Source organism: Moschus berezovskii, chromosome 9 (genome assembly GCF_049115385.1).
Source record: "Moschus berezovskii isolate FMDL1 chromosome 9, NW_MosBer_1.0, whole genome shotgun sequence".
Classification (NCBI taxonomy): domain Eukaryota; kingdom Metazoa; phylum Chordata; class Mammalia; order Artiodactyla; family Moschidae; genus Moschus; species Moschus berezovskii.
Window position 1 is genome coordinate 101,703,466 of NC_142468.1, and position 25,972 is coordinate 101,729,437.

Here is a 25,972-nt window from a genome sequence, read left to right on the forward strand (position 1 = left end):
GTTGGCTTAAAACTCAATATTCCAAAAAGTAAGATCATCTGGTCCCATCACTTCATGGCAAAGAGATGGGGAAACAGAGCAAACAGTGAGAGACTTTATTTTCTTGGCTCCAGTATCACTGCAGCCATGAAATTCAAAGATGCTTGCTCCTTGGAAGAAAAGCTATGACCAACCTAGACAGCATATAAAAAGCAGAGGCATTGCACAACAAAGGTGTGTCTAGTCAAGGCTATGATTTTTCCAGTGGTCATGTATGGATGTGAGAGTTGGACTGTGAAGAAACCTAAGCACCAAAGAGTTGATGCTTTTGAACTGTGGTGTTGGAGAAGACTCTTGAGAGTCCCTTGGACTGCAAGGAGATCCAACCAGTCCATCCTAAAGGAGATCAGTCCTGGGTGTTCACTGGAAGGACTGATGCTAAAGCTGAAACTCCAATACTTTGGCTACCTCATGCGAAGAGTTGACTCACTGGAAAAGACTCTGATGCTGGGAGGGATTGGGGGCAGGAGGAGAAGGGGATGACAGAGAATGAGATGGCTGGATGGCATCACCGACTCGATGGACATGAGTTTGGGTGAACTCTGGGAGTCGGTGTTGGACTGGGAGGCCTGGCGTGCTGTGATTCATGGGGTCACAAAGAGCTGGATACAACTGTGACTGAACTGAACTGAACACCAAAATACAGTATGGTTCATGACTTTAATTTCTAAGATTGTCTAAAATTATCAATTTTTACCAGCAATAATATGAAGTCTCTGTTCTGAGGACAAGTTAGATCATCAACTTAATTTTATTTTAAGTATTGTGACAAACATTAGGAAGCAAGGTTCCTGATTATGTCTATTGTTATGAAAAAATAATATTTAAAAAAGTCTTTGGTGGCAATAAAGATTGTAATGAACCCGAAAATGTGAATTTTTCTTCCTACGTGTTTTTCTGCAACTTTATTTTTTTTTTTAAGATAACTTTCTTTTATCTGTTGTCTACTTTAATATGTGATTTTCACAATATACATTTTTGTGCCTCTGTATCCTTTCATATTCATTTCTTGTTTTCCTAATACAGTCTTTGCATGTACTCAGTTCAGTCAGTTCAATGACTCAGTCATGTCCAACTCTTTGCGACCCCATGAACCACAACATTCCAGGCCTCCCTGTCCATCACCAACTCCTGGAGTCCACCCAAACCCATGTCCATCGAGTTGGTGATGCCATCCAACCATCTCATCCTCTGTCGTCCCCTTCTCCTCCTGCCCTCAATCTTTCCCAGCATCAGGGTCTTTTCTAATGAGTCAGCTCTTCGCATCAGGTGGCCAAAGTATTGGAGTTTCAGCTTCAACATCAGTCCTTCCAGTGAGCATCCAGGACTGATCTCCTTCAGGATGGACTGGTTGGATTTCCTTGCAGTCCAAGGGACTCTCAAGAGTCTTCTCCAGCACCACAGTTCAAAAGCATCAGTTCTTCAGTGAACAGCTTTCTTCACAGTCCAACTCTCACATCCATACATGACCACTGGAAAAACCATAGCCTTGACTAGACGGACCTTGGTTGGCAAAGTAATGTCTCTGCTTTTTAATATGCTATCTAGGTTGGAGTAAGCGTCTTTTAATTTCATGGGTCCATTTGCATGTATTGCTATTCCTTAATTTCCCTTTACTCTTTATGTATGATTTTTATCTTCATAGCTTTGTATATCTCTTTATTACTTTACTTTTCCCATTTGTCATTCCTCCTACCTCGCTTTTTATGAACTGGTTATAAATTAGAATGAAATATGTTTGATTATGTATTTTTTTTATTTTTTAAATATAAAGTTAGTATTTTAGATTTTTAAATAGAAAATCTGTCTGTTTAAAACAAAATCAAATCCCTAAAGCTTAAATTATGTTGCCTCCTGCATGATTCCTAATTATTTTTCTTCTGCTTAATAATATTAAATTGAAAAATAAATAGCTCTGCATCATTGATTTGCATGCTCAGTCACTCAGTTATGTCTGACTCTGTGGACCCATGGACAGTAGCCCACCAGGCTCCTCTGTCCATGGAATTTTCCAGGCAAGAATACTGGAGTGGGTTGCCATTACTCCTCCAGGGCATCTTCCCAACCCAGGAATTGAACCCGTGTCTTCTGCATAGGCAAAGATTCTTTACCACTCTGCAACCTAGGAAACCCCATCATTGCTTTAACAAAACTTAAAATGAAAAACAGCAAATATGAAGACCAAATAGGTTCTGTATGGAGGACATCTCTGAGGTTTTAATTAGTCCTACAACATGCAGTTCTTTTTCTTTAGAATGATGATTCAAAGGAGGCTTTGTGACCATCATTTATTTTCTCCCTGCTTATCCCTTTGTCACCAGAAGTTATGTTGAATCTAACATGGTTACTCTCTACTTGACCACATTATTCTCTTTCTTGATATACCTTGGATTTCCTGTCAGTTGCACTACTTTTCTCTTTTTTGAATTACAGTATAAAATATAAACCTCCCTTGACTTTCTTTCCATTCAGACCTAATAAATATTCTCATCATTCCATCATTTCTGTCACTGATAGAATGTTAATTTTAGATTCCAATAGAGAGGCCATGTCTCTCTAACTGATGTTTGAGTATTTGCACCTAAGATATCTCTACTCTAATATTTCGATTTCATTGGCATTCTAAAAACTCCCTTTAGAAGAGTTCTATAGTTTGGTTAGCCTTAGAATTCCCAGAGTGCATTCTCTGTTGCATCACAAATTGGTTGTTGTTTTAAAATGTTAAGAGGTCTGTCTTCGAGAGAAATTAAATTTAATAACGGCGGAAATAAAATTTTATTGTCCCTTCTGTTAAGAGGTGGAGCTTGCTGTGTAAGAGCAATGTTGGATTGCTAGCGAGGTAAATATATTTGTCAATCTTCATATTATAAGGAACAGGAAGAAGGAATAAATGGAAACATTTTACAGCTTTTCTGGTGGGACATCTGCTATCTCATCATGCAATGGTGAGCTGTTATAGCAGAAACAAACTTTTTTTATTATTTGAAATCTGATTTCAATAATACAGTAAAATCTTTTATCTGTAATCTTAATGATAAAACTCTTGTTCCTCTAATATTTAGAATTACTTTATTGAGAATACATAAAACTTTTATTAAGATACCACTTTTCTTGGTCTTAAATTTCTATATCATATTACTAGAGAAAGAAGTGAGGGATGTTAGATGGTAATCAATACGATCTGTTAAGGAGTCAATAGAAGAACATAAGTGCATGACAGGAAAGCCAAGCACAGTGGAAAAATCTGCAACCCTTAAACTTTAATACGTACAGTTTTCCCTTATGTCCTAAAGACAGTCTTGATGTTTGAAACAGTATGAAATAACCAATTGTATAACAGAGTGCAAGGTGCACATAAGTTAGGAATAAGTACAGACAGAGTCCTGACTTACTTTTCGAGCAGCAGGTTTTATTATACAGAGAAAAAAGTGATAAATATTTAAGCCAAGGAATGCTAGGAAAAAAGGAAGGAAGGAAAGGAGGGAAAGAGGAAGTGAGAGAGGACAAAAGAAAGGAAGGAAAGAACAGAGTGGAAAAGTTAATTTGGATTGTGCCGTTTGTAAATGTTGGTGCTTCAGTTTTGCTTAGGAAACAGTTCATGTGCTTGTGCATGTGTGTGTGCACACGTGCATTTGTACACGTATCTATGTGTCTATGTGATGAAAACCACCTCTTTCATAATTCCAGGTTTTAGCTATATGCAAAAACATCTGCTTTTAATTAATCTATCTGGGTTTAGACACACAAAATCAGACATTTTTACATTTTGAGTAGATATACTTCTATATTACAGGGCAGTGTTATCATCCAGTTCAAGTCTTCAAGTTTTGAAAATGTTTCATCCTAAAAATAAACAACTTTTTAGCATGTGCAAACAGCATGTGTATTTTATTTGTACATTTTAATATTCGTTTTCATTATGACACTTTCAAAAATAGAATTGCAAATAATGGAATATCATCATATATACATAGAAATTCTACTGTTATTGCTTTTGTGTAGGATGGGGAAGTTTCTGCTCTATCAATCTTGAGTTCTTGAGGCTGGACTAATAATAAAATTTACTCAAGGCAATTTAATCACAAGCATGAAGGTCTCATAGAAATGAGATTTAAACAACTGGCCAAAGTAGGTGCTTTAACACTTTTTAGATGAAAAAACAATAACTTTGTAACAAATAGGACAAAGAAATTTAGGCTTTATATGGTCAATTAGTAAAGAATCTAAATGGAGTCTGGGCTTGGGGTAGAAAAATGAAAAATAACAAGGTTTGTTTCTATGAGTTTCTCGTTTGAATCCCTGTCTCTAGGGACACGGGCGTCCCCTTACCCCTGGATGCAGGTGGTGCACTTTTCACATGAAGAGATTTTTTTCCTGCTTTCAGGGAGACAGAAAGAAGGATCAGAGTGTCTCCCTTGCATTGACCATTTCTTAAGTGACTTTAATTCAAAATAATCAGTATGCTATTGAGGCACATTTTGAGGTGGTCTACACTGGGCCTTCAAATTTTCATAGCAATAAGTTATCCTGTACACTGGATAAGCACACTGCCAATTTAGAGACAATTGTACAGATAAGCCACAGATCTCAATTTCTCCAGAACAACCAGGATTATTTTTATCAAGACCAGGATGATGGGTTAAAAGAAAAAAAGGAAATATTTTAAGTAAGCAGGTTTTAAAAAACTTTTTAGGCAAACATTCCCTAAGGTATAATTTACATACAGTAAATGCATGAATTTTTGTATCGTTTAATAGTTCAATAAATTTTGAAGAAAAAAGACACTTGTAACCATTACAGACCAGATATGGAATGTTTCTTGCCTTAAAAAACTCTGCCATTCCTTTTTGCTGTCACAATCCATCTTACCACCTCCCCCCAGTCAAATAAAAATTTGAAGAATTGTAAGAAGTTCATACGCCTCATGTGAATCATAACAAATGCAGGGCAGGACAGCGTGCTGCAGGAGAGAGCAGTTAACAGGAGCACCGGACAGAAGCAGAACAGTGTGGCGTCAAGGTTTCGGTGTTGGCACTTAATGATTTATAGAAGAATAAAGGGTGGAAGGGGCCTCCCCAGCGGCTCACGGGTAAAGAATCCACCTGCAGTGCAGGAGACGCGGCTTCAGTCCCTGGGTCAGGGAAGATTCCCTGGAGTAGCGCATGGCAACCCCCTCCAGTATTCTTGCCTGGAGCATCCCGTGGACAGAGGAGCCTGGCGGGCTACAGTCCACAGGTCACAAAGAGTCAGAAACGTCTGAAGCAGTAGCACGCATGCAGGTGAAGAGTAGAGAAGCTTTCTTCATTTGTGGGAGAGTAATGGTGTAACACAGACGTAGAATTCACAGGTTTTAGTGGGAGAAGAACTGGGAACAAACTCTCTACTCTCCCAGGTACTACAGGCACAGGAGATGAAGACAGAAAACAGCACAGCGGTGACAGAATTCATTCTCCTTGGTCTGACCCAGTCTCAAAACATTCAGCTCCTGGTCTGTGTCCTGATCTTACTTTTCTACCTCATCATCCTCCCTGGAAATGTCCTCATCATCCTCACCGTCAGGTCAGACCCCGGCCTCACGGACCCCCTCTACTTCTTCCTGGGCAACCTGGCCTTCCTGGATGCATCCTACTCCTTCACTGTGGCTCCCAGGATGCTGGTGGACTTCCTCTCTGAGAAGAAGGTGATCTCCTATAGAGGCTGCATCACTCAGCTCTTCTTCTTGCACTTCCTTGGAGGAGGGGAGGGATTACTCCTTGTCGTGATGGCCTTTGACCGCTACATTGCCATCTGTCGTCCTTTACACTATTCAACTGTCATGACCCCTAGAGCCTGCTGTGCCTTGCTATTGGTTCTGTGGCTTGGAGGCTTTGTTCATTCCATTATCCAAGTGGCCCTCATCCTGCGCTTGCCCTTCTGTGGTCCAAACCGACTGGACAACTTCTTCTGTGATGTGCCGCAGGTCATCAAGCTGGCCTTCACTGACACCTTTGTGGTGGAGCTCCTGATGGTCTTCAACAGTGGCCTGCTCACCCTGCTGTGTTTCCTGGGGCTACTGGCCTCCTATGCAGTCATCCTCTGCCATGTAAGTGGGTCTGCCTCTGAAGGGAAGAGGAAGGCTCTGTCCACATGCACCACTCATGTCATTATTATACTTCTCATGTTTGGGCCTGCCATCTTTATCTACACTCGTCCCTTCACAGCCTTATCAGCAGACAAGGTGGTTTCCTTTTTCCACACAGTGATCTTTCCTTTGACGAACCCTGTGATTTATACCCTTCGCAACCAGGAAGTGAAAGCTTCCATGAGGAGGATATTGAGCCAGCATGTGTTTTTCTGAATTGGTTTTATAATATGAAGTCATGAAGGGGAAATTCTGGCTGCAAATCTTTCATTCATTTAACAAATACTGTTTTTCATTGAATGCCTTCCATTTTTCATGTACTACTGTAACTATTGGGACTTCCCTGGTGACTCAGATGGTAAAAGTGTCTGCCTACAATGTGGGAGACCTGGGTTCGATCCCTGGGCCGGGAAGATCCCCTGGAGAAGGAAATGGCAACCCACTCCAGTATTCTTGCCTGGAAAATCCCATGGATGGAGGAGCCTGGTAGGGTACAGTCCATGGGGTTGCAGAGAGTCGGACACAACTGAGAGACTTCACTTCACTTTATTGTAACTAGTGGGGGAAAGTTATACATAACAAGAGAATACACTTTGTGTGTTTAAAGAACATAAAAGAAACACCAGAATGGTTGCAGTATAATGAATAAGTGTGAGAGATTTTAGGTGTTAATTTATATGTAAGGGTCAAATAACTGAGGTCTCGGGCTAAGATAAGAAGTTCTATTTGTATAATAAGCTCCAGTTTCATCCACCTCATTAGAACTGATTCAAATGTATTCTTTTTAATGGCTGAATAATACTCCATTGTGTATACGTACCAAAGCTTTCTTATCCATTCGTCTACAGATGGACATCTAGGTTGCTTCCATGTCCTGGCTATTATAAACAGTGCTGCAGTGAACATTGGAGTACATGTGTCTTTTTCAATTCTGGTTTCCTTGGTATGTATGCCCGGGAGTGCGATTGCTAGATCATATGGCAGTTCTATTTCCAGTTTTTTGAGGAATCTCCACACTGTTCTCCATAGTGGCTGTACTAGTTTGCATTCCCACCAACAGTGTAAGAGGGTTCCTTTCTCTCCACATCCTCTCCAGCATTTACTGCATGTAGACTTTTGGATAGCAGCCATTCTGACAGGTGTGAAATGGTATCTCATTGTGGTTTTGATTTGCATCTCTCTGATTATGAGGGATGTTGAGCATTTTTTCATGTGTTTGTTAGCCATCTGTATGTCTTCTTTGGAGAAATGTCTGTTTAGTTCTTTGGCCCATTTTTTGATTGGGTCATTTATTTTTCTGGAATTGAGCTGCAGGAGCTGCTTGTATAATTTGGAGATTAATCCTTTATCAGTTGCTTCATTTGCTATTATTTTCTCCCATTCTGAAGGCTGTCTTTTCACCTTGCTTATAGTTTGAGAGTGTAGTAAGCCAGAAAGAAAAACACCAATACAGCATACTAACGCATATATATGGAATTTAGAAAGATGCAAATGATAACCCTGTATACGAGACAACAAAAGAGACACAGATGTGTAGATCAGTCTTTGGGACTCTGTGGGAGAGGGTGAGGGTGGGATGATTTGGGAGAATGGCATTGAAACACGTATGTTGTCATATGTGAAACGAATCACTAGTTCAGGGTCAATGCATGTTATAGGATGCTCGGGGCTGGCATGCGGGGATGACCCAGAGGGAGGATAAAGGGAGGAGGTAGGTGGGAGGGGGGTTCAGGAAGGGGAGCTTATGTAAACCCGGGGCGAATTCATGTCAATGTATGGCAAAACCAACCAATATAATATTGTAAAATAATTTGCCTCCAATAAAAAATTAATTAATTACAAAAAAAAATAAAAAATAAATAAAAAATTTAAAAAAAAAGTTCTATTTGATTCTAATTGCAGTAAGAATTCATTTTTAATACTTTAAGCAAGAGAGTTGACTTATCTGAAATAGTTTCTTCTATGATTTAGAGGAATATCATCAGGATTCTAGGCAGAGATCAATAACCAGCAAAACATCATTAAAAGCCAAATGTTATGCTGCAGACTTGTTTTGAGCAGCTTAAAAAGTTTGAAAATTCTTGAAAACATATATATTCTTCCTCCCTCAATGTTGGTAGACTGACATGAAAGGAAAATAATTGGTTTTATGGAAAAATATCATGTAATTATTTCACTTGATTGTTTTTCAGAGCTTCCTGATCATTACTAATGAGCTATTACAAATCCTCCCTGGATGTTAAAATCTGCTTTCAACTGATTTCAATCTGATTATGAAAATGATACTTATTGGTATTGTATTCTGTTGGAGATTACATAAACCACTCTAGTTATTTTCAGTATAGTGGGGTTTAATGTGGGAAATTAGGTACTTATAAAATCTTTTATGGAGTAGCAGACCATTATATGTGCTGGGCTATAGACATTTAAACATATATTAATATAGAAACAGAGAATCCAACAGCTAATACTGAGATTAATTTTTAAAAAATTGACAGTATGTGTGAGCTGTTGTCTGTAGAGATGGGCTTCCCTGTTGGCTCAGACGGTAAGGAATCTGCCTGCAATGCAGGAGACCCGAGTTTAATCCCTGGGTTGGAAAGAGTCCCTGGAGGAGGGTATGGCAACCCATTTCAGTATTTTTGCCTGGAAAATCCCATGGACAGAGGAGCCTGGTGGGCTACAGTCTGTGGGGTCACAAAGGGTTGGACACAAATGAGCGACTAAGGCTTACAGGATATTTGAACAGCACTATCTACAAATTTGACTTCGTTGCTATTTATAGACTACTGTGCTCAACAGTGACAAGCAAATGTTCTTCTCAAGTGCATTAGTCATTCTCAAAGATAGATCATAGGCTAGCCCATAAAAGTCTCACTGTATTTCATATAGAATACATGCTCTGACCACAATGAATCTAAATTGGAAATGACTGAGAAGAGAAACATATTCCTCAAATATGTGCAAATATATTCACATGCTTTTAATAACTTAATCTATACCAAAAGGAAATACAGGGGATATTAAAAATATTTTCCTTTAATAATCTATCTTCTGAAAGTTTGATTATTTCTTGAATAACTGTTTGGCAGATACATCAGATGAACAATTGGGTCTGAAGCTTCCTTTGTGGGAAGATTTTAAAGTACAAATTAAATTTCCTTGGTAAATATACAGCTATTCAAGTTATCTGCTTCTTCATGAGTGATTTTTGGTAATTAATGGTCTTAAGATTTTGTTCAATAGAGCTAAGTTATCAAATTTATTGGCATGAAACTGCTCAGAATGTTCCATTAGCATTCTTTTAATTTTAGTAATATTCATAATAAATGTTTTTTAACTCCTGATATTATTAATTTGTGTAATCTCTTTTTCCCCTTGAAAGTGTGTCTAAATTTTTATGAATTTTATTCTTCTTTACAAGGAACTAACTTTTGGATTCATTTATTTTTCTCTATTTAAGAAATTTATGTATTTCTTCTTTTACCTATATTATTTAGTTTCTTCTTTCTTTGGATTTAATTTCATGTTTTTTCCCTAAATTTGGAGATTAAGTTATTGATTTAAATTCTTTCTTATAATCCCTTTATACGAAATCAGTTGATGCTACAAATTTCCCTCTGCTGCTGCTGCTGCTAAATCACTTCAGTCGTGTCCGACTCTGTGTGACCCCATAGACGGAAGCCCATCAGACTCCCCTGTCCCTGGGATTCTCCAGGCAAGAACACTGGAGTGGGATGCCATTTCCTTCTCCAGTGTGTGAAAGTGAAAAGTGAAAGTCAAGTCGCTCAGTCGTGTCCGACCCTTAGAGACCCCATGGACTGCAGCTTACCAGGCTCCTCCATCCATGGGATTTTCTAGGCAAGAGTACTAGATTGGCTTGCCATTGCCTTCTCCGACAAATTTCCCTCTAAGCACTACTTTATCTACATATGGCATATTTTTTATGTTGTGTTCTCATTTGCATTCCATTAATAATATATCCTAATTTTGACTTTGATTTTCTTACTCTTGGGTTATTCAGAGTGTGTTTTTCCCTAAAGTTTTGAGAATATGCCTAATACCTTTCTAGTTTAATTCTATTGTAGTCTAAGAACATATTTAATATGATCTCAGTTTTTAAAAGTTTGAAATTTGTGCTATGTCCCAGAATAAATCTATCAGATTAATACCTGTCATCATTAAGTTTTGAATTTAAAACTAAAGAGTATACTTTTGAAAAATATTGAAAAATTCTCATGATATATCTACAGGACACAGCAACAATAGCTCAACATAGCTGCTGCTGCTGCTGCTAAGTCGCTTCAGTCGTGTCTGACTCTGTGCGACCCCATAGAAGGCAGCCCACCAGGCTCCCCCATCCCTGGGATTCTCCAGGCAAGAACACTGGAGTGGGTTGCCATTTCCTTCTCCAATGAATGAGTGTGAAAAGTGAACGTGAAGTAGCCTAGTCATGTCTGACTCTTTGCGACCCCATGGACTGCAGCCTACCAGGCTCCTCTGTCCATGGGATTTTCCAGGCAAGAGTACTGGAGTGGGGTGCCATTGCCTTCTCCACAACATAGCCAAGAAGTTGTCAATTGTATCATCAGTTAGATATATCCTTTATGTGTAGTGTAGAACAGCAGTCTCATGGATTATCTCCTGAATTTCTTCCAATGAATTATAAATTTAATCAAATATAATCTATTAGAAATTACCCACTTTTCCAATCTTGCCTCTCACTGTTTCAGCACAGGAAGGGAGTCTGATTCTTCAGTGACTTTGCACACTGTTCTCCTTTACCTCTTGCTGATGAACCTTTCAGTGAAGACTGAACCGTGGTGCTTCCTGCTTCTTGATACATTTCCAGCGCCCACACCAGTGTTTACTCCTCTTTGCTCTCATGATGCTCTAAGCACAGTTCTTTTACAAAGATTTTACCATTATTTTATGTGTGTCTGTGTTTAAAATTTTTTCCTTCTTTGAAATTAGAGTTTGTACTATTAAATTTGTGTTTCATCACAATGACTTGCTCTGATAGATTCTCAACAATGGCTAGTAAGAAGTGAATGAGTAATGCACGCATTATGATTTCTTATTGTACAAAGCTGACTTGAAAAATTTAAATAGAAACCAATATAGAGTTTTACTTAATGTGATTATTTTAATAATAATTTTAAAAACTGAGTTTGTGGTAGAAAGGAATTGATGAAACATATATAACACCTGATGAGAAGAGCCAGCTCATTAAAAAGACCCTGATGCTGGAAAGATTAAAGGCAAAAGAAGAGGGTGTCAGAGGATGAGGTGGTTAGATAGCATCATCAACTCTAAGGACATGAATCTGAGCACGCTCTGGGAGATAGTGGAGGACAGGGAGGCCTGGTGTGTGGCAGTCCATGGGGTCACAGGGTCAGACATGACTTAGTGACTGAACAACAGCGATATATACAATAAAAACAAAGGTCAGAGGATGTACATAAAATATTTTTTCCACATTTTTGGTACATACTTAAACTTTTTTGTCTAAATATAAGGACGGATTATATATGTTGTTTTTAAAAATGCTTCTTAAAAAATATTCTGGAAGCTATATTATGCATGAATGTATGTGTTACACATGCCTATTATATTTTAAACGCCTGTAAAGTATTGAGTTGTATGCAGCTATTAAAATTCATTTAAACCAACCCTACTTTTGCATATTTATCACTTTTTTATTAATAGAGAGAAAAGACTGTATAATGACTTTAGTTTTTATATTCATAATGCTTCGGGGAAGATGCACAAAGAGTAATAGCTATTTCCTATTGTGAAGTTTGAGTGGGGGATAAAAAATGGGAAGGAATTTTCTCTCTGTATAAATTTTTTCACTCTTTTGGTACTCTGACCCCTGTTTTATTCCTTAACACACCAGATCTTCCTTTCTTTTTAAATTGGAAAAGAGAAGACTACTAGCCTTTTCAGAAAAAGGTGGATACTATTGTTTGATATACAGATCTTTCTTTTTGATGACCACTTACTGGAATGGCTTCTTTTAGACACTCAGATTTTACTTTAATGAAACCTCCTCAGAAAGATCCTTTCTGACCATCCTTTCTAAAACAGCAGTCTCTTTCCCAAGCTCTCTCTTACTCACACTCTGCTATATTTCCTTTCACACACTCATTACTATCTGATGTTTTCTTTCCTGCTTGTTTGCTTATTGTCTGTCTCCCTGAATTAGAATGTAAAATTCTAAAGGAAAAGACTTTTGTCTTGTTTGTACGGTACTGTTGACACAATACTGTCAGGCTCAGGGGAGACACCCAATAAGTTAATTGAGTTTGGGGAAAAATCTAAGGATGTGTCGAAAAACTCAGTAATAGAGATAAATAATTTCAATATTTTTTAAAATAAAAAATACCCCATTTTAAAAAGACTCATAAGAACTAGCTTAGATCTTCATATTAATTTTGTCTTACATATTGGGATGAATGTTAAGAAATGAGGAAAGCCTCAGATTATAATTATGGAAAAGCAATTTTCAAAGTCAAAGACTTTTGGGGGGCAGAACTTTAACCTGCTTCAAAGTGGGGCTCTTACTCCAGCTAAGTGCATATCTAACCCGGTGTATTTTCTTTTTCCTATATACAGGCCTCTTTATCACTGGTTTACTTTTGTAGTTTGTGGATTTGTGGAACGTGTATTACAGACCAGTGTCTCTCTGTCTCTTGACCTTTGAAAATTTTACAATTGTCTTTCCATATGTCTCCATGAGTCTTTCTTTTCCCTGTTTTCTTGGTCTGTTTTGGTCATTCTAACCTTGTACCTCTTTATTTTTTCTTTCTTCTCTTTTTTTATTTCTCACACTATGTTCTTGAGATGAAAACAGATTAGAACAAATGCATATTTGATTATGAATTTTATTTAGTTTACAAAAATGTGTGTTTAGTGATTTGGTTTTGAAGTGACCCACAAACTCAGATTTCCTTTTAAAGCAAAACAATGAATACAACAACCAGATATAAAAAGATTAAATTAAGTTGCATTTAATTACTCTGAACTTTTATTAATTTTTTATTTTGGTAATAGTCAGTGAAAAAAACACCACCTCCCCACTCCTTGTTTTAGCTGAGGAAAGAAAAAGTGAGTAAACAACAAATACCAAGATCAGGATACATTTTTTCACATCCAATTTAGGAGTTCACTTACCTTTGAGGAAGTGATACATTTTACCCTGCACAGTTCTTTTTTCTAAGAAGTACTAGGCTTTGAATATCTTCATGAGCATTGTTCATATTCCGTCTGCTATGTCTGCATCACCAGCAACCAGCAACATGCTGAATCTTACATACTCATTACTGACTTGATCACATTATTTGCTTTTGGGGTCAGAATGATGGTGAAGATAGAGGAATGAGTAATGCCTATGCCGTGAGGGCAAAATCTAAGGGAGTGACAAAAATTTAGTAATAAACAATATTCTAATCGAATTTTTGAAGTGGGGTTGATTGACAATATTTGGTTAGTTTCAAGTGTATAGCATACTGATTCAGAGACACACCATTAAAAGCTATTTCAAGATAATGGCTATAATTCCCTGTGCTATACCATATATCCTGTTGCCTATCTATTTTATACATATGAGCTTGTATCTCCTAATTCCATACCCCTAATTTGCCCTGTCCCTATGATATCCACTAGTTTGTGTTCTGTATTTGTGAGTCTGTTTCTGTTTAGCATAAACATTCAATAGTATTTAAGATTCTACATATTTGTCTGACATTTCACTAAGCATAATATTCTCTAGGTCTAATTGATATTGTAAAAAACAAAATTAATTTTGCAAAACTATGATAAACAAAATAAACAGTAAATTTTAAATAAATGCTGGGTTAGTAATAGTGCCACTTTGAGCCATATTGGAAACTGAGATAAAAGGAAACATTTGTAATGTTGGTGTCTTTATTTTGAAAAATTGATATTCTTGTTCATAATTTTTACATTGACTCTGACTTTTAAACATTGCATTAAAATTTTATTTACCTTGATTACTAGGGCTTTTGGTATCAGGGTAAATTTTGCACCTGAGGCAATAATTCACATGTTTCATCCTCAACCTGATTCTGCTTGCTTCCTTGGTATGTATATATCAATCTCTCATCATTTATTTACATTTTTTTCTCTTTTTGATTGTATTATAAGATGTAAATAAACTTTTCTTTACTTTCTATTTACTTTTGCTCTAATAGACTTCCAAACAAGGTCATACTACCTCAGTCACTGATAGGATTTTGGTGTCAGAATTCAGGATTAACCCTCTGGGGCAGTAGATGACATATTCTAAAATATTTGCCCTTTACAAAGCTCTGGTATTTTCCTTGACAAATTCAGTTGACAATCTAATCACTCCCTTTGGAAATAGTCAACAGGGTTGTGGCAGTCTCAAATCTCCAAAGTGGTTTCTCCATTGCATCATAAAGAGAGGAGATTTCAAAATCTAATGTTCTCTACGTGATGACAAATATTTATGAACAATGACAAGGATGGTCCGTTAATGTTTTATGGGAATAGAGAGGAAGGCAACATTATGAGAGTTGTGTAAAAGCTGGAGATTCAGATTTCTGAAGTTTGGGAGCTATTCATATTTTTGAGAAACAAGAAGGAGAGAACAATAGAAAAATACCATAACTATTCTACTGGTTCATCGGCTGCCTTGGAATGCAATGGACTAAAGGTCAGAGTTTGAGCAGGAACAGTCAGAGGCTTAGGTCTAAATTCACGAGTGTGGCATTTTCTACCCTCTCCCCAGTAGATTTCCATTTATTTTTGATACTTAGAATTATTTTAATGGTGGACAAACCCTTTCATTCTATTTCCATAATTAAGTGAAATGATCAATAGCTTTCAGAGTTGACATCTCATTTAAAACCAAGAAGCATGCAAATGACTGATACATATTTTTTTCTTTTTAAAGTACAGATGAAGAAGATGCAAAGAGGGTAGGCCAAGGGTTCCAGAGAAAAGCTTCACAGATTTTATGTTTTGCAGAACATTAGCCCAGATCTTAGTTTCTATGCTCAACATATATGAGAGCTTCTTGTGTTGCCTGTGGTTCTGTTATTTTTCAACACAGGATTTTGATGGTTAGATGGAAAGTTGTGAAACAGAGAATAGTTTCCTGTAAAAACAACTGATGACATTGAGAATATTTTATATGAAGTCTTTTTCACCTCCACAGTTTCTTATCTCTATTTATCACTCAGATTTGTGCAGCTGCCATCACCCAGGGTTCATCCTAAAGACATTTACAGAGGCTCTAGTGGCAATGTGTCCATTCATTGGAGGTACCATTTAATGTCTAAATATTTTCCAGGTTTTTAGCTCTTCTTTAAACTTACTTAAATGAGCTATAACTACAATCGTCAGCTCAATCTGATTCTGATATTTAAACCCTGTCAGAAAGAGTCAACATATTATTCTATTTCTTGAATGAAAATTCAGACTTCTGAAATCTAAGTGACTTGTCCAAGGTGAAGAGTTAGTGAATTGCTGAGCAGAGTCATCATAATCAGATAAAATGATTCCAAATCAAATTCAGTTAGGACATTGTCTAGAAAGCTAGCATTTGAAGGATATTAAAGGTAATTTAAATAACCAATGTGTTCTATTGATGAGGGAATTCCTTGTTAAAGGTGCATTCATTTGTTTGATTGTTTATATATTCATTATTAGCATAAGTATCAATTAAACATTTGATCATGTCACCTAAGTGACATTTTTCAGAATATGTAAACTTGTTAATATATGTTTAAATAATTTACAAGCTTCAATCAATATGATGACAGATGTTGAGTTTCCAAAACTCAAAGTTTTGAAAATATTGTTAAATATATTCATTTCATTAGAATGATAGTAATGAGATTTTATTTTTCTTAATCAACTTTTTGTATCAGGTTCATTTATATGCAGAATAAATATATGAGGAAATGGATAGTAATTAATGAGTGGTTCAAGTTTGGTAAATTGAAAATAAATTTCTTCTTTCAAGAGGAAATGGTTAGTTCAGTTCAGTTCAGTCACTCAGTCATGTCCGACTCTTTGCGACCCTATGGACTGCAGGCCTCCCTGTCCATCACCAACTTCCGGAGTTCACTCAAACTCATGTCCATTGAGTCGGTGATGCCATCCAGCCATCTCACCCTCTGTCGCCCCGTCTCCTCCTGCCCCCAATCCATCCCAGCATCAGGGACTTTTCCAGTGAGTCAGTTTTTCGCATCAGGTGGCCAGAGTATTGGAGTTTTCAGTTTCAGTCCTTCCAATGAACACCCAGGACTGATCTCCTTGAGAATGGACTGGTTGGATCTCCTTGCAGTCCAAGGGACTCTCAAGAGTCTTCTCCAGCACCACAGTTCAAAAGCATCATTCTTTGGGGCTCAGCTTTCTTCACAGTCCAACTCTCACATCCATACATTATTACTGGAAAAACCACAGCCTTGATTAGACGGACCTTTGTTGGCAAAGTAATGTCTCTGCTTTTTAATATGCTGTCTAGGATGGTTGTAACTTTTCTTCCAAGGAGTAAGAGTCTTAATTTCATGGCTGGAGTCACCATCTGCAGTGATTTTGGAGCTCAAAAAAATACAGTCTGCCACTGTTTCCACTATTTCCCCATCTATTTCCCATGAAGTGATGGGACCGGATGCCATGACCTTAGATTTCTGAATTTGAGCTTTAATCCAACTTTTTCACTCTCCTCTTCCACTTTCATCAAGAGGCTCTTTCGTTCTTTGCTTTCTGCCATAAGAGTGGTGTCATCTGCATATCTGAAGTTATTGATATTTCTTCCGGCAATCTGGGAAAATGGTTAGTACTCCATATTGAAGTATTCTTTTGTAGACCAAATGTTTAGAATGGAAGATGATGGAGAGCATACACATTGCTCATTCTTGCTTGAAAGGAAACAACAGTGATGCTCTTTAAAATAAAATAGCAAGACAGGCATGACCCATAATGGGGTAACAATGAACATGAGAAGTGGAGAGAGTGAACACATTTCAGGGTGAAAGGATCTGAGTAAAAGAATGGGAGAAAGAAGAGAAAATGATAAAGAGTGAGATTTAAAGAAAACAAAATAAAATGGGAAAGAAAATTAGGAGAAAATGAGAGGCAATAAATTAACAGGGGAAAAACAAACCACAATCGAGCTCATAAAATAAATTAGGAAATTAAAGGCTTCTTGATGAGTAATAGGGGAGAGAAAGACAAAAGAGAGAAACTGAGAAAGGAAGCAGGAAGAAATGTTCAAAGACGGGGAGTGCTCTGCTCCGGGAGCTGGTCTGACCACAGTTCGCCCTCAAGGCAGGCACAGCGCTGCCTGGTAATGACTGTGTCTCTTCCCAAAGAGTGCAGGAGGCTGCCTCCTGGCCTCCTGTTCCTCCACCGTGTCATCACTGTCAGAGTCTGATGCGTCTCTTAATTAGCTGACGTGCTAAGGGAGATTAAGGATATAGTGGTGAGAATTTAGATTTCTCTTTCAGACTCTTCCTTTTTTAGTTTTTTAAATACATTTTTTCAAGATTCTTGTGCTCTTTTTAAAATAATTTTATTTATTTATTTATTTTTGGCTGTGTGAAGTCTTCATTGCTGTGTGGGCTTTTCTCTAGCTGCGGCAAGCAGGGTCTACTCTGCTTGAGTTAAGGGAGGTGCATGGGCTCCTCACAGTGGTGACTTCTCTTGCTGTGGAGTATAGGCTCTAGGGTATTTGGGCTTCAGTAGTTGTGACATGTAGGCTCAGTAGTTGCAGTACTTAGGCTCTAGAGCACAGGCTCAGTAGCTGTGGTACATGGGCTTAGATGCACAGCAGCATGTTGGACCAGGGATCAAACTCATGTCTCCTGCATTGGTAGACAGATTCTTTACCACTGAACCACCAGGGGCACCCTCAGCCTGACAACAGTTTTCCCACTAATGTGGGTAACATATAATTTTTGATTCTGATGATGGTCATAATTTGTATGCCTTTTTTTTTTGGAAATGTATTTTATTTTACTTAGAGAAATGTTCACCTGATACATACTCTCTGGATTGATGTGAAGCACCGTTTCAGAATCACAGTCAGGAAAATACATAGACAAGAACAGGATATGGGAAGGGAATGGATCGAGTATGTCAGGCAGCATGGAATCCTTTTGTTGGAAAACAATGAAAAAGCAGAGATGACAAGAAATAGGCAGAGTGGAAGAGCCTGTAACTCTCAATTATAAAAACCTTCAAAATCTTCTGATGTCTTAGGGATACCATCAAATGCTGACACATCATGAAATGACACATCACTCACATCAACTCTGAGTGAGCTTGTGGGATGCAGTGAACCGAAGAGGAAATAGAGGGAACTCTTCACTACACTCCTGGGTTTCTTGGGTGTATTTTTATAGACAGGAGATGGAATGAATAAGTAGATAAGTGTCTGTGGAAGTAGAGACAAGAAGTAAGCAGAGAGGCTAATTGGAGGCCATACAAGATATTTTTTATTGCAATTTTAAGTCTCACTTTGGCTCTGTGTGTGTGTGTGTGCATGCATGAGTGTTTCTATACATATGTATGCTGACATTTTAAAGGAAGATTTTCAAAAATTTCATCTGTGGATGGTAGTACCTGTATATTAGTCATTCCATTCACTTCTTGAGAGATGTAAAGCAGATATTTTTAATATTTCTTAAAATATGTACCATAACAAACCACTGTACATATTGTTTTGTTTTTTTGTTTTTTCCTTTGTATTATGTTCCTCTTATTTTTCACTCATGCCTCTCTCTTTGTGTCCTTCTTTACTGGTGGCTAAGTCACTAGCATTTTGTCAAGGTTTTTGTGTCTCTTTGTACATGTTCCAAAAAATTTCTTAAGACATATTGTTTATAACTGAAGTGATGAATTTTTCAGATATTTTTACTTAGAGAACAATCCAAGTCTAGATGTAAGAAATTGTAATAACAATAAACTCTGCTGCTTTATGTACTACAGGCAGAGAACATGGAGCGAGAGAACAGTACTGTGGTGACAGAATTCATCCTTGCTGGTCTGACCCAGTCTCAAAATATTCAGCTTCTGGTGTTTGTGCTAGTCTTACTTTTCTACCTCATCATCCTCCCTGGAAATGTCCTCATCATCCTCACCGTCAGGTCAGACCCCGGCCTCACGGCCCCCCTCTACTTCTTCCTGGGCAACCTGGCCTTCCTGGATGCATCCTACTCCTTCACTGTGGCTCCCAGGATGCTGGTGGACTTCCTCTCTGAGAAGAAGGTGATCTCCTATAGAGGCTGCATCACTCAGCTCTTCTTCTTGCACTTCCTTGGAGGAGGGGAGGGATTACTCCTTCTCGTGATGGCCTTTGACCGCTATATTGCCATCTGTCGTCCTTTACACTATTCAACTGTCATGACCCCTAGAGCCTGCTATGCCTTGTTGTTGGCTCAGTCGTTTGGAGGCTTTGTTCATTCCATTATCCAAGTGGCCCTCATCCTGCGCTTGCCCTTCTGTGGTCCAAACCACTTGGACAACTTCTTCTGTGATGTGCCGCAGGTCATCAAGCTGGCCTGCACTGACACCTTTGTGGTGGAGCTCCTGATGGTCTTCAACAGTGGCCTGAGGACCCTGCTGTGTTTCCTGGGGCTTCTGGCCTCCTACGCAGTCATCCTCTGCCATGTGCATGGTTCCTCCTCCGAGGGGAAGAGGAAGGCTCTGTCCACATGCACCACCCACATCATCATTATATTTCTCATGTTTGGGCCTGGCATCTTTATCTACACTCGTCCCTTCACAGCCTTATCAGCAGACAAGGTTGTTTCCTTTTTCCACACAGTGATCTTTCCTTTGATGAATCCTGTGATTTATACCCTTCGCAACCAGGAAGTAAAAGCTTCCATGAGGAGGATATTGAGTCAACGCATGGTTTGTTGAGTGGATTTTATAATAAGAAGTCATGAAGGGGAAATTCTGGCTGAAAATCATTCACTTATTTAAAAAATATTGTTTTTCATTGAGTGCTTCCCATTGTCAGGTACCATTGTAGTCAGTGAGGGAAAGTTATAGTAACAAGAAAACAAACATGCTATGTTATTCAAGAACATAAAGGAAACACCAGCCTGGTTGGAGTAAGGAATAAGTGTGAGAGATTTAGTTCTTAAGTTATTTATGGCTATAATGTCATATAAATAATGCTTTTTACACCAAAAAATGTTTTATTCTATTCTATTTGAAGTAAGAATTCATCTTAATATTTTAAGCAGGTGAGTGATGCATTCACAATTGTTCTTTTATGATTTAGGACAACATTATCAAGATTCTGGGCAAAGACCATTAAAGACAAGGAATCATCACAAGTCATATGTTATGTTACAGTCCTGTTTTGAACAATTTAAAAGCCTGATATTCTTGAAATACATATATTTTCCTCCTTCACCCAAATGTGGCACCATGATAAGAAAAGAAAATAATTGATCTTATGGAAAAAAATGTCATGAAATTATTTCACTTGATTGTTTTCAGAGCTTCCTGATTATGATTAACGGGTTTTACAAATCTTCCCTGGATGTTAAAACTTATTCTCAATTGATTTCCATCTGATTATTGCAATGATAGTTATTTATTTTTTTATTTTTTTTATTGGAGGCTAATTACTTTACAATATTATATTGGTTGGTTTTGCCATACATTGACATGAATCCACCCTGGGTGTACATGTGTTATTTAGTATTATTGATTTTGTTGGAGATTACATAAATCTCTGTTGTCACCTAAAATAGGCTTTAATATAAGAAGTTAGGTAGTTATAAAATCTTTTAAGGACTGGAAGACAATTTTTTAATTCTGAGCATCCATAAGTGATTTCCATAAGTGCACTATAAAATCAATCTGCTGAATGATCTATCCATGCAGTAATGAGGCAATTGGGATAACAGAAGCCACTTTGCCAGCGTCTAACTAAAAGGAACACATTAACTAACCATGGTGTGGAATCACGAGAATGATACAGGCTATTTCATGTTATTTCTTCTCTTTTCAGTTATTTTTTCTCAATTCAAGTGATACATGAGTACTTTTGATAATCAGAATTTGGAAATCTAAATGCGATAATCCTAGAAGAACCTGTTAGTATGTTCACAGCTTCTTTGCAAAAAAAAATGAAGCAATGCAAAAAATACTTGTAAAACACAGGATAATAGTTTTATAATCTTAGAGGTGAGAAGACAAGTTGACATTAAAATAGAAAATGAAAAGAAAAACGGTTGCATTTGACATGTTAAAAAATATATGTATGGCCAAAAGGCAAAGAGTGATGAAAATCTGCCCATTCCATGTGGATGTGTGAGTTCATTTCTGCATAATTACAGAGGTTTCCTCCTTAACTCAGGATGGTATAAAGGACCATCCATGCATAAAATTAAAGTAAAAATACTGTTAAGGAAATTTATATAAACGAGAAATTAATTCACTCATCTCACACGCTAGTAAAGTAATGCTTATATTCTCCAAGCCAGGCTTCAGCAATACGTGAACCTTGAACTTCCAGATGTTTAAGCTGGTTTCAGAAAAGGCAGAGCAACCAGAGATCAAATTCCCAACATCCGATGGATCATCAAAAAAGCAAGAGTTCCAGAAAAACATTTATTTCTGCTTTATTGACTCTGCCAAAACCTTTGACTGTGTGGATCACAATAAACTGTGGAAAATTCTTCAAGAGATGGGAATACTAGACCACCTGACCTGCCTCTTGAGAAACCTGTATGCAGGTCAGGAAGCAACAGTTAGAACTGGACATGGAACAACAGACTGGTTCCAAATTGGAAAAGGACTACATCAAGGTTGTATATTGTCACCCTGCTTATTTAACTTACATGCAGAGTACATCATGAGGAACGCTGGTCTGGATGAAGCACAAGCTGGAATCAAGATTGCCGGGAGAAATATCAATAACCTCAGATATGCAGATGACACCACCCTTATGGCAGAAAGTGAAGAAGAACTAAAGAGCCTCTTGATGAAGGTGAAAGAGGAGAGTGAAAAAGTTGGCGTAAAGCTCAACATTCAGAAAAGTAAGATCATGGCATCCAGTCCCATCGCTTCATGGCAGATAGATGGGGAAACGGTTGAAACAGTGGCTGACTTTATTTTTCTGGACTCCAAAATCACTGCAGATGGCGATTGCAGCAATGAAATTAAAAGACGCTTACTCCTTGAAAGGAAAGTTATGACCAACTTAGACAACATATTAAAAAGCAGAGACATTACTTTGCAAACAAAGTTCCATCTAGTCAAGGCTATGGTTTTTCCAGTGGCCATGTATGGATGTGAGATTTGGACTGTGAAGAAAGCTGATCGCCGAAGAATTGATGCTTTTGAACTGTGGTGCTGGAGAAGACTCTTGAGAGTCCCTTGGACTGCAAGGAGATCCAACCAGTCCATCCTAAAGGAGATCATTCCTGGGTGTTCATTGGAAGGACTGATGCTGAAGCTGAAACTCCAACACTCTGGCCACCTGATGCGAAGAGCTGACTCATTGGAAAAGACCCTGATGCTGGGAAAGATTGAGGGCAGGAGGAGAAGGGACGACAGAGGATGAGATGGTTGGCTGGCATCATCGACTCGAGGGACATGGGTTTGGGTGGACCCCAGGAGTTGGTGATGGACAGGGAGGCCTGCTATTCTGCGGTTCATGGGGTTGCAAAGAGTCGTACATAACTGAGTGACTGAACTGACACGTATAAAACATTATTAGGTGCATATGAAATAGAGGCCTGCTGTGCTGCAGTCCGTGGGGCTGCAAAGAGCTGGACACGACTGAGGGACTTTCACTTCACATTGGCCGATGCATATTCTCAGCCATCATTATGGTACTTGACGTTGATGCCTACAGGATTGTCATAAGGGCAACAAAACTATGAGAATTGTGGCTCAAACTCATTTCAGTTCTGGCAAAATTGAAGATATAGCTTCTTTGGTAGCAGTGGCAAGATACTGAAGGTAAAACTACTCTTAAATTCCATATAATTAAAGATGATTTCAAGCTCCAGCTCAATTACCCTTTGAAAGAATCTGAAAGATTAGATCCCCATTCTACCTGTTATATAGGAGAAAAGGAGTTAACTCTCTGAAACACTAGGCAAAGTATAGTTAGATATTATTATTTATCTTCTATGTATATATTTTATATTGAAGAAGAGTTCACTTGCAGTTACATATTCAGTGTCTTTATAGATTTGTTGTTCAGTCGCTAAGTTGTGTCTGACTGTTCATGACCCCATGAACTACAGCACGCCAGACTTCCCTGTCCTTCACTCTCTCCTGGAGTTTGCTCAAACTCATGTCCATTGAGTCGATGATGCCATCCAACCAATTATTCCTCTGTTGCCCCCTTCTCCTCCTGTCCTCAATCTTTCCCAGCATCATGGTATTTTCCAATGAGTTGGCTTTTTGTATCAGGTGGCAAATTATTGGAGCTTCAGTTTCACCATCAGTCTTTCTACTGAATATTCAGTTGATTTCCTTTATAGATTATACTCCATTAAAAGTTATTACAATATAATGGCTATAATTCCTTGTGCTGTGCAATATATTCTTATTGCTTATCTATTTTGTACATAATAGTTTGTATCTCTTAATCCATACCACTAATGTGCCTTTTCTCTTTCCTCCCACCTTTGGTGAGCACTAGTTTATATTCTATATCTTGAGTCTATCTCTGGCATATACATTCATTTGTAATACTTTTTTACATTCCACATATAAGTGATATCATGCAATATTTGTCTTTCTTTGTCTGACTTATTAAGAATAATATTTTTGGGTCTCATCAATATTTTAAAAAATAAAAAGTAATTTAAAAACCATGATAAAATAAATACTAAATTTAGATAAAGTCTGAATTAGTAATAGCATCATTTTGAACCATATTGGAACCTGAGGCACAAGAAAAAAATCTGTAATGTTGATGGCTTTATTGTAAAAAAGTGATATTCTGTTCATAGCTTCTACACTAACTTTGACTTTTAAATATTGCATTAAAATAGCATTCATCTTGATTACTAAGGCATTTGGTATCAGGATAAATTTTGTGCCAGAGGCAATACCTCACCTGTCTCACCCTCATCTTGACTCTTGTTTCCTCGGTATATATATCAACAATCTCTCATCATTTATTTACACTTTTTCTCTTTTTGGTTTTATTTTAAGATGAAAATAAACTTTTCTTAACTTTCTATTTACTTTTGACCTAACTAACAGGGTTCCAACAGAGTTGTATTATCTGTCACTAATAGGATTTTGGTGTTAGAATTCAGGATTAACTCCCTGAGGCATTAGATGACATATTCTAAAATATTTGCCCTTTACAAAGCTTTGGTATTTTCTTTGCCAAATTTAGTTGACATAATAACTCGCTTTGGAGATAGTCAGTAGGGTTGTGGCAGTCTCAAATCTCCAAAGCACTTTCTCCAGTGCATCACAAAGAGTTCGAGGAGATTTCAAAATCTAATGTTTTCTATGTGATGACAAATATTTTTGAACAATGACAAGGATGGTCAGTTAATGTTTTATGGGAATGTGGATGTTGGCAACATTGTGAGAGCAACATAAAACTTGGAGTTTCAAATTTCTGGAGTTTGGGAACTACTCATGTTTATGAGAAACAAGATGAGGACAATAGAAAAAATACTGTAACTCTTCTACTGGGTCATCAGCTGCCTTGGAATGCAATGGAGTAGAGGTCAGAGTTTGAGCAGGAATGGTCAAAGGCTTAGGTCTGAATTCATGAGTGTGGCATTTTCTACCCTCTCCCCAATAGACTTCCATCTCTTCTTGATGCTTAGAAATACTTTAATGGTGGACATTTTAATTCTATTACCATAATTGAAATGATCAGCAGCTTTCAGAGAATTGACATGTGGTTTAAAACCAAGGAACATATTTAAAATTGATAACCAACAAGATCCTATGGTATGGTGCAGGGAACTCTGTTCAATGTTATGTGGTAAGCTGGATGGGAGTGCAGTTTGGGGATAAATGGAATATATATGTATATAACTATGGCTGAGTTGCTTTGCTGTTCACCTGAAACTATCACAATATTGTCAATCAGCTATATGCAAATATAAAATAAAATGTTTTAAAAAGGAAAAAAAACCCAACAAGCATGCAAATTACTGATATATTTTCTTTTCTTTTTAAACTTAGATGAAAGAGAGATGAAAAGGCTAAGGCTCCAGAGAAATAATTTAAAGATTTTATGAGTTTTGCAGAACATTAGCCCAGATCTCTTATTTTCCATACTCAACATATTTAATAGTTTCAACCGTTCCCTATTCTATTATTCATCAACATAGGACTTTGATGGTTAGATAGGAAGTTGTGAAACTGAGAAAATCTTGATACACGAACAGCTGACTGCATTGGGAACTTTACATGAAAGCTATTTAATCTTTAGTTGCTTCGCTGAATGAGACATTTGGATTTGTGTAGCTACCATCACCCAGGGTTCATCCTAAAGACACTGACAAAGGCTCTAGTGCAATATGCCCTTTCATTCCGTTCCGTTCCGTCGCTCAGTCGTGTCCGACTCTTTGCGACCCCGTGGACTGTAGCCTACCAGGCTTCTCCGTCCATGGGATTCTCCAGGTAAGAATACTGGAGTGGGTTACCGTTTCCTTCTCCAGGGGATCTTCCCGACCCAGGGATCGAACCCGGGTCTCCCACATTGGGGGCAGACGCTTTAACCTCTGAGCCACCAGGGAAGCCCAGGCCCTTTCATTCAGTTCAGTTCAGTTCAGTTCAGTCGCTCAGTCGTGTCCGACT

The 25,972-nt window shown here is 37.8% G+C and overlaps 2 protein-coding genes across 2 annotated transcripts; both read left to right on the top strand.

Moving 5' to 3' along the window:
* The first annotated feature begins 5,410 nt into the window (after positions 1-5,410).
* Positions 5,411-6,376, top strand: LOC148776733 (olfactory receptor 4N4C-like). Its single transcript, XM_088840380.1, has one exon. The coding sequence runs from the start codon at positions 5,450-5,452 to the stop codon at positions 6,374-6,376; it is 927 nt and encodes a 308-aa protein (XP_088696506.1). The 5' UTR covers positions 5,411-5,449.
* Positions 6,377-19,150: 12,774 nt separating this feature from the next.
* LOC148776734 (olfactory receptor 4N2-like) lies at positions 19,151-20,083 on the top strand. The gene has a single exon (XM_088840381.1). It carries the CDS (start codon positions 19,157-19,159, stop codon positions 20,081-20,083), a length of 927 nt encoding a protein of 308 aa, XP_088696507.1. The 5' UTR covers positions 19,151-19,156.
* Positions 20,084-25,972: the final 5,889 nt, after the last annotated feature.

What these genes read in the sequence shown, in the direction of transcription:
- LOC148776734 (XM_088840381.1), top strand. Translation starts at nt 19,157, where the DNA reads ATGGAGCGAGAGAACAGTACTGTGGTGACAGAATTCATCCTTGCTGGT.
- LOC148776733 (XM_088840380.1), top strand. Translation starts at nt 5,450, where the DNA reads ATGAAGACAGAAAACAGCACAGCGGTGACAGAATTCATTCTCCTTGGT.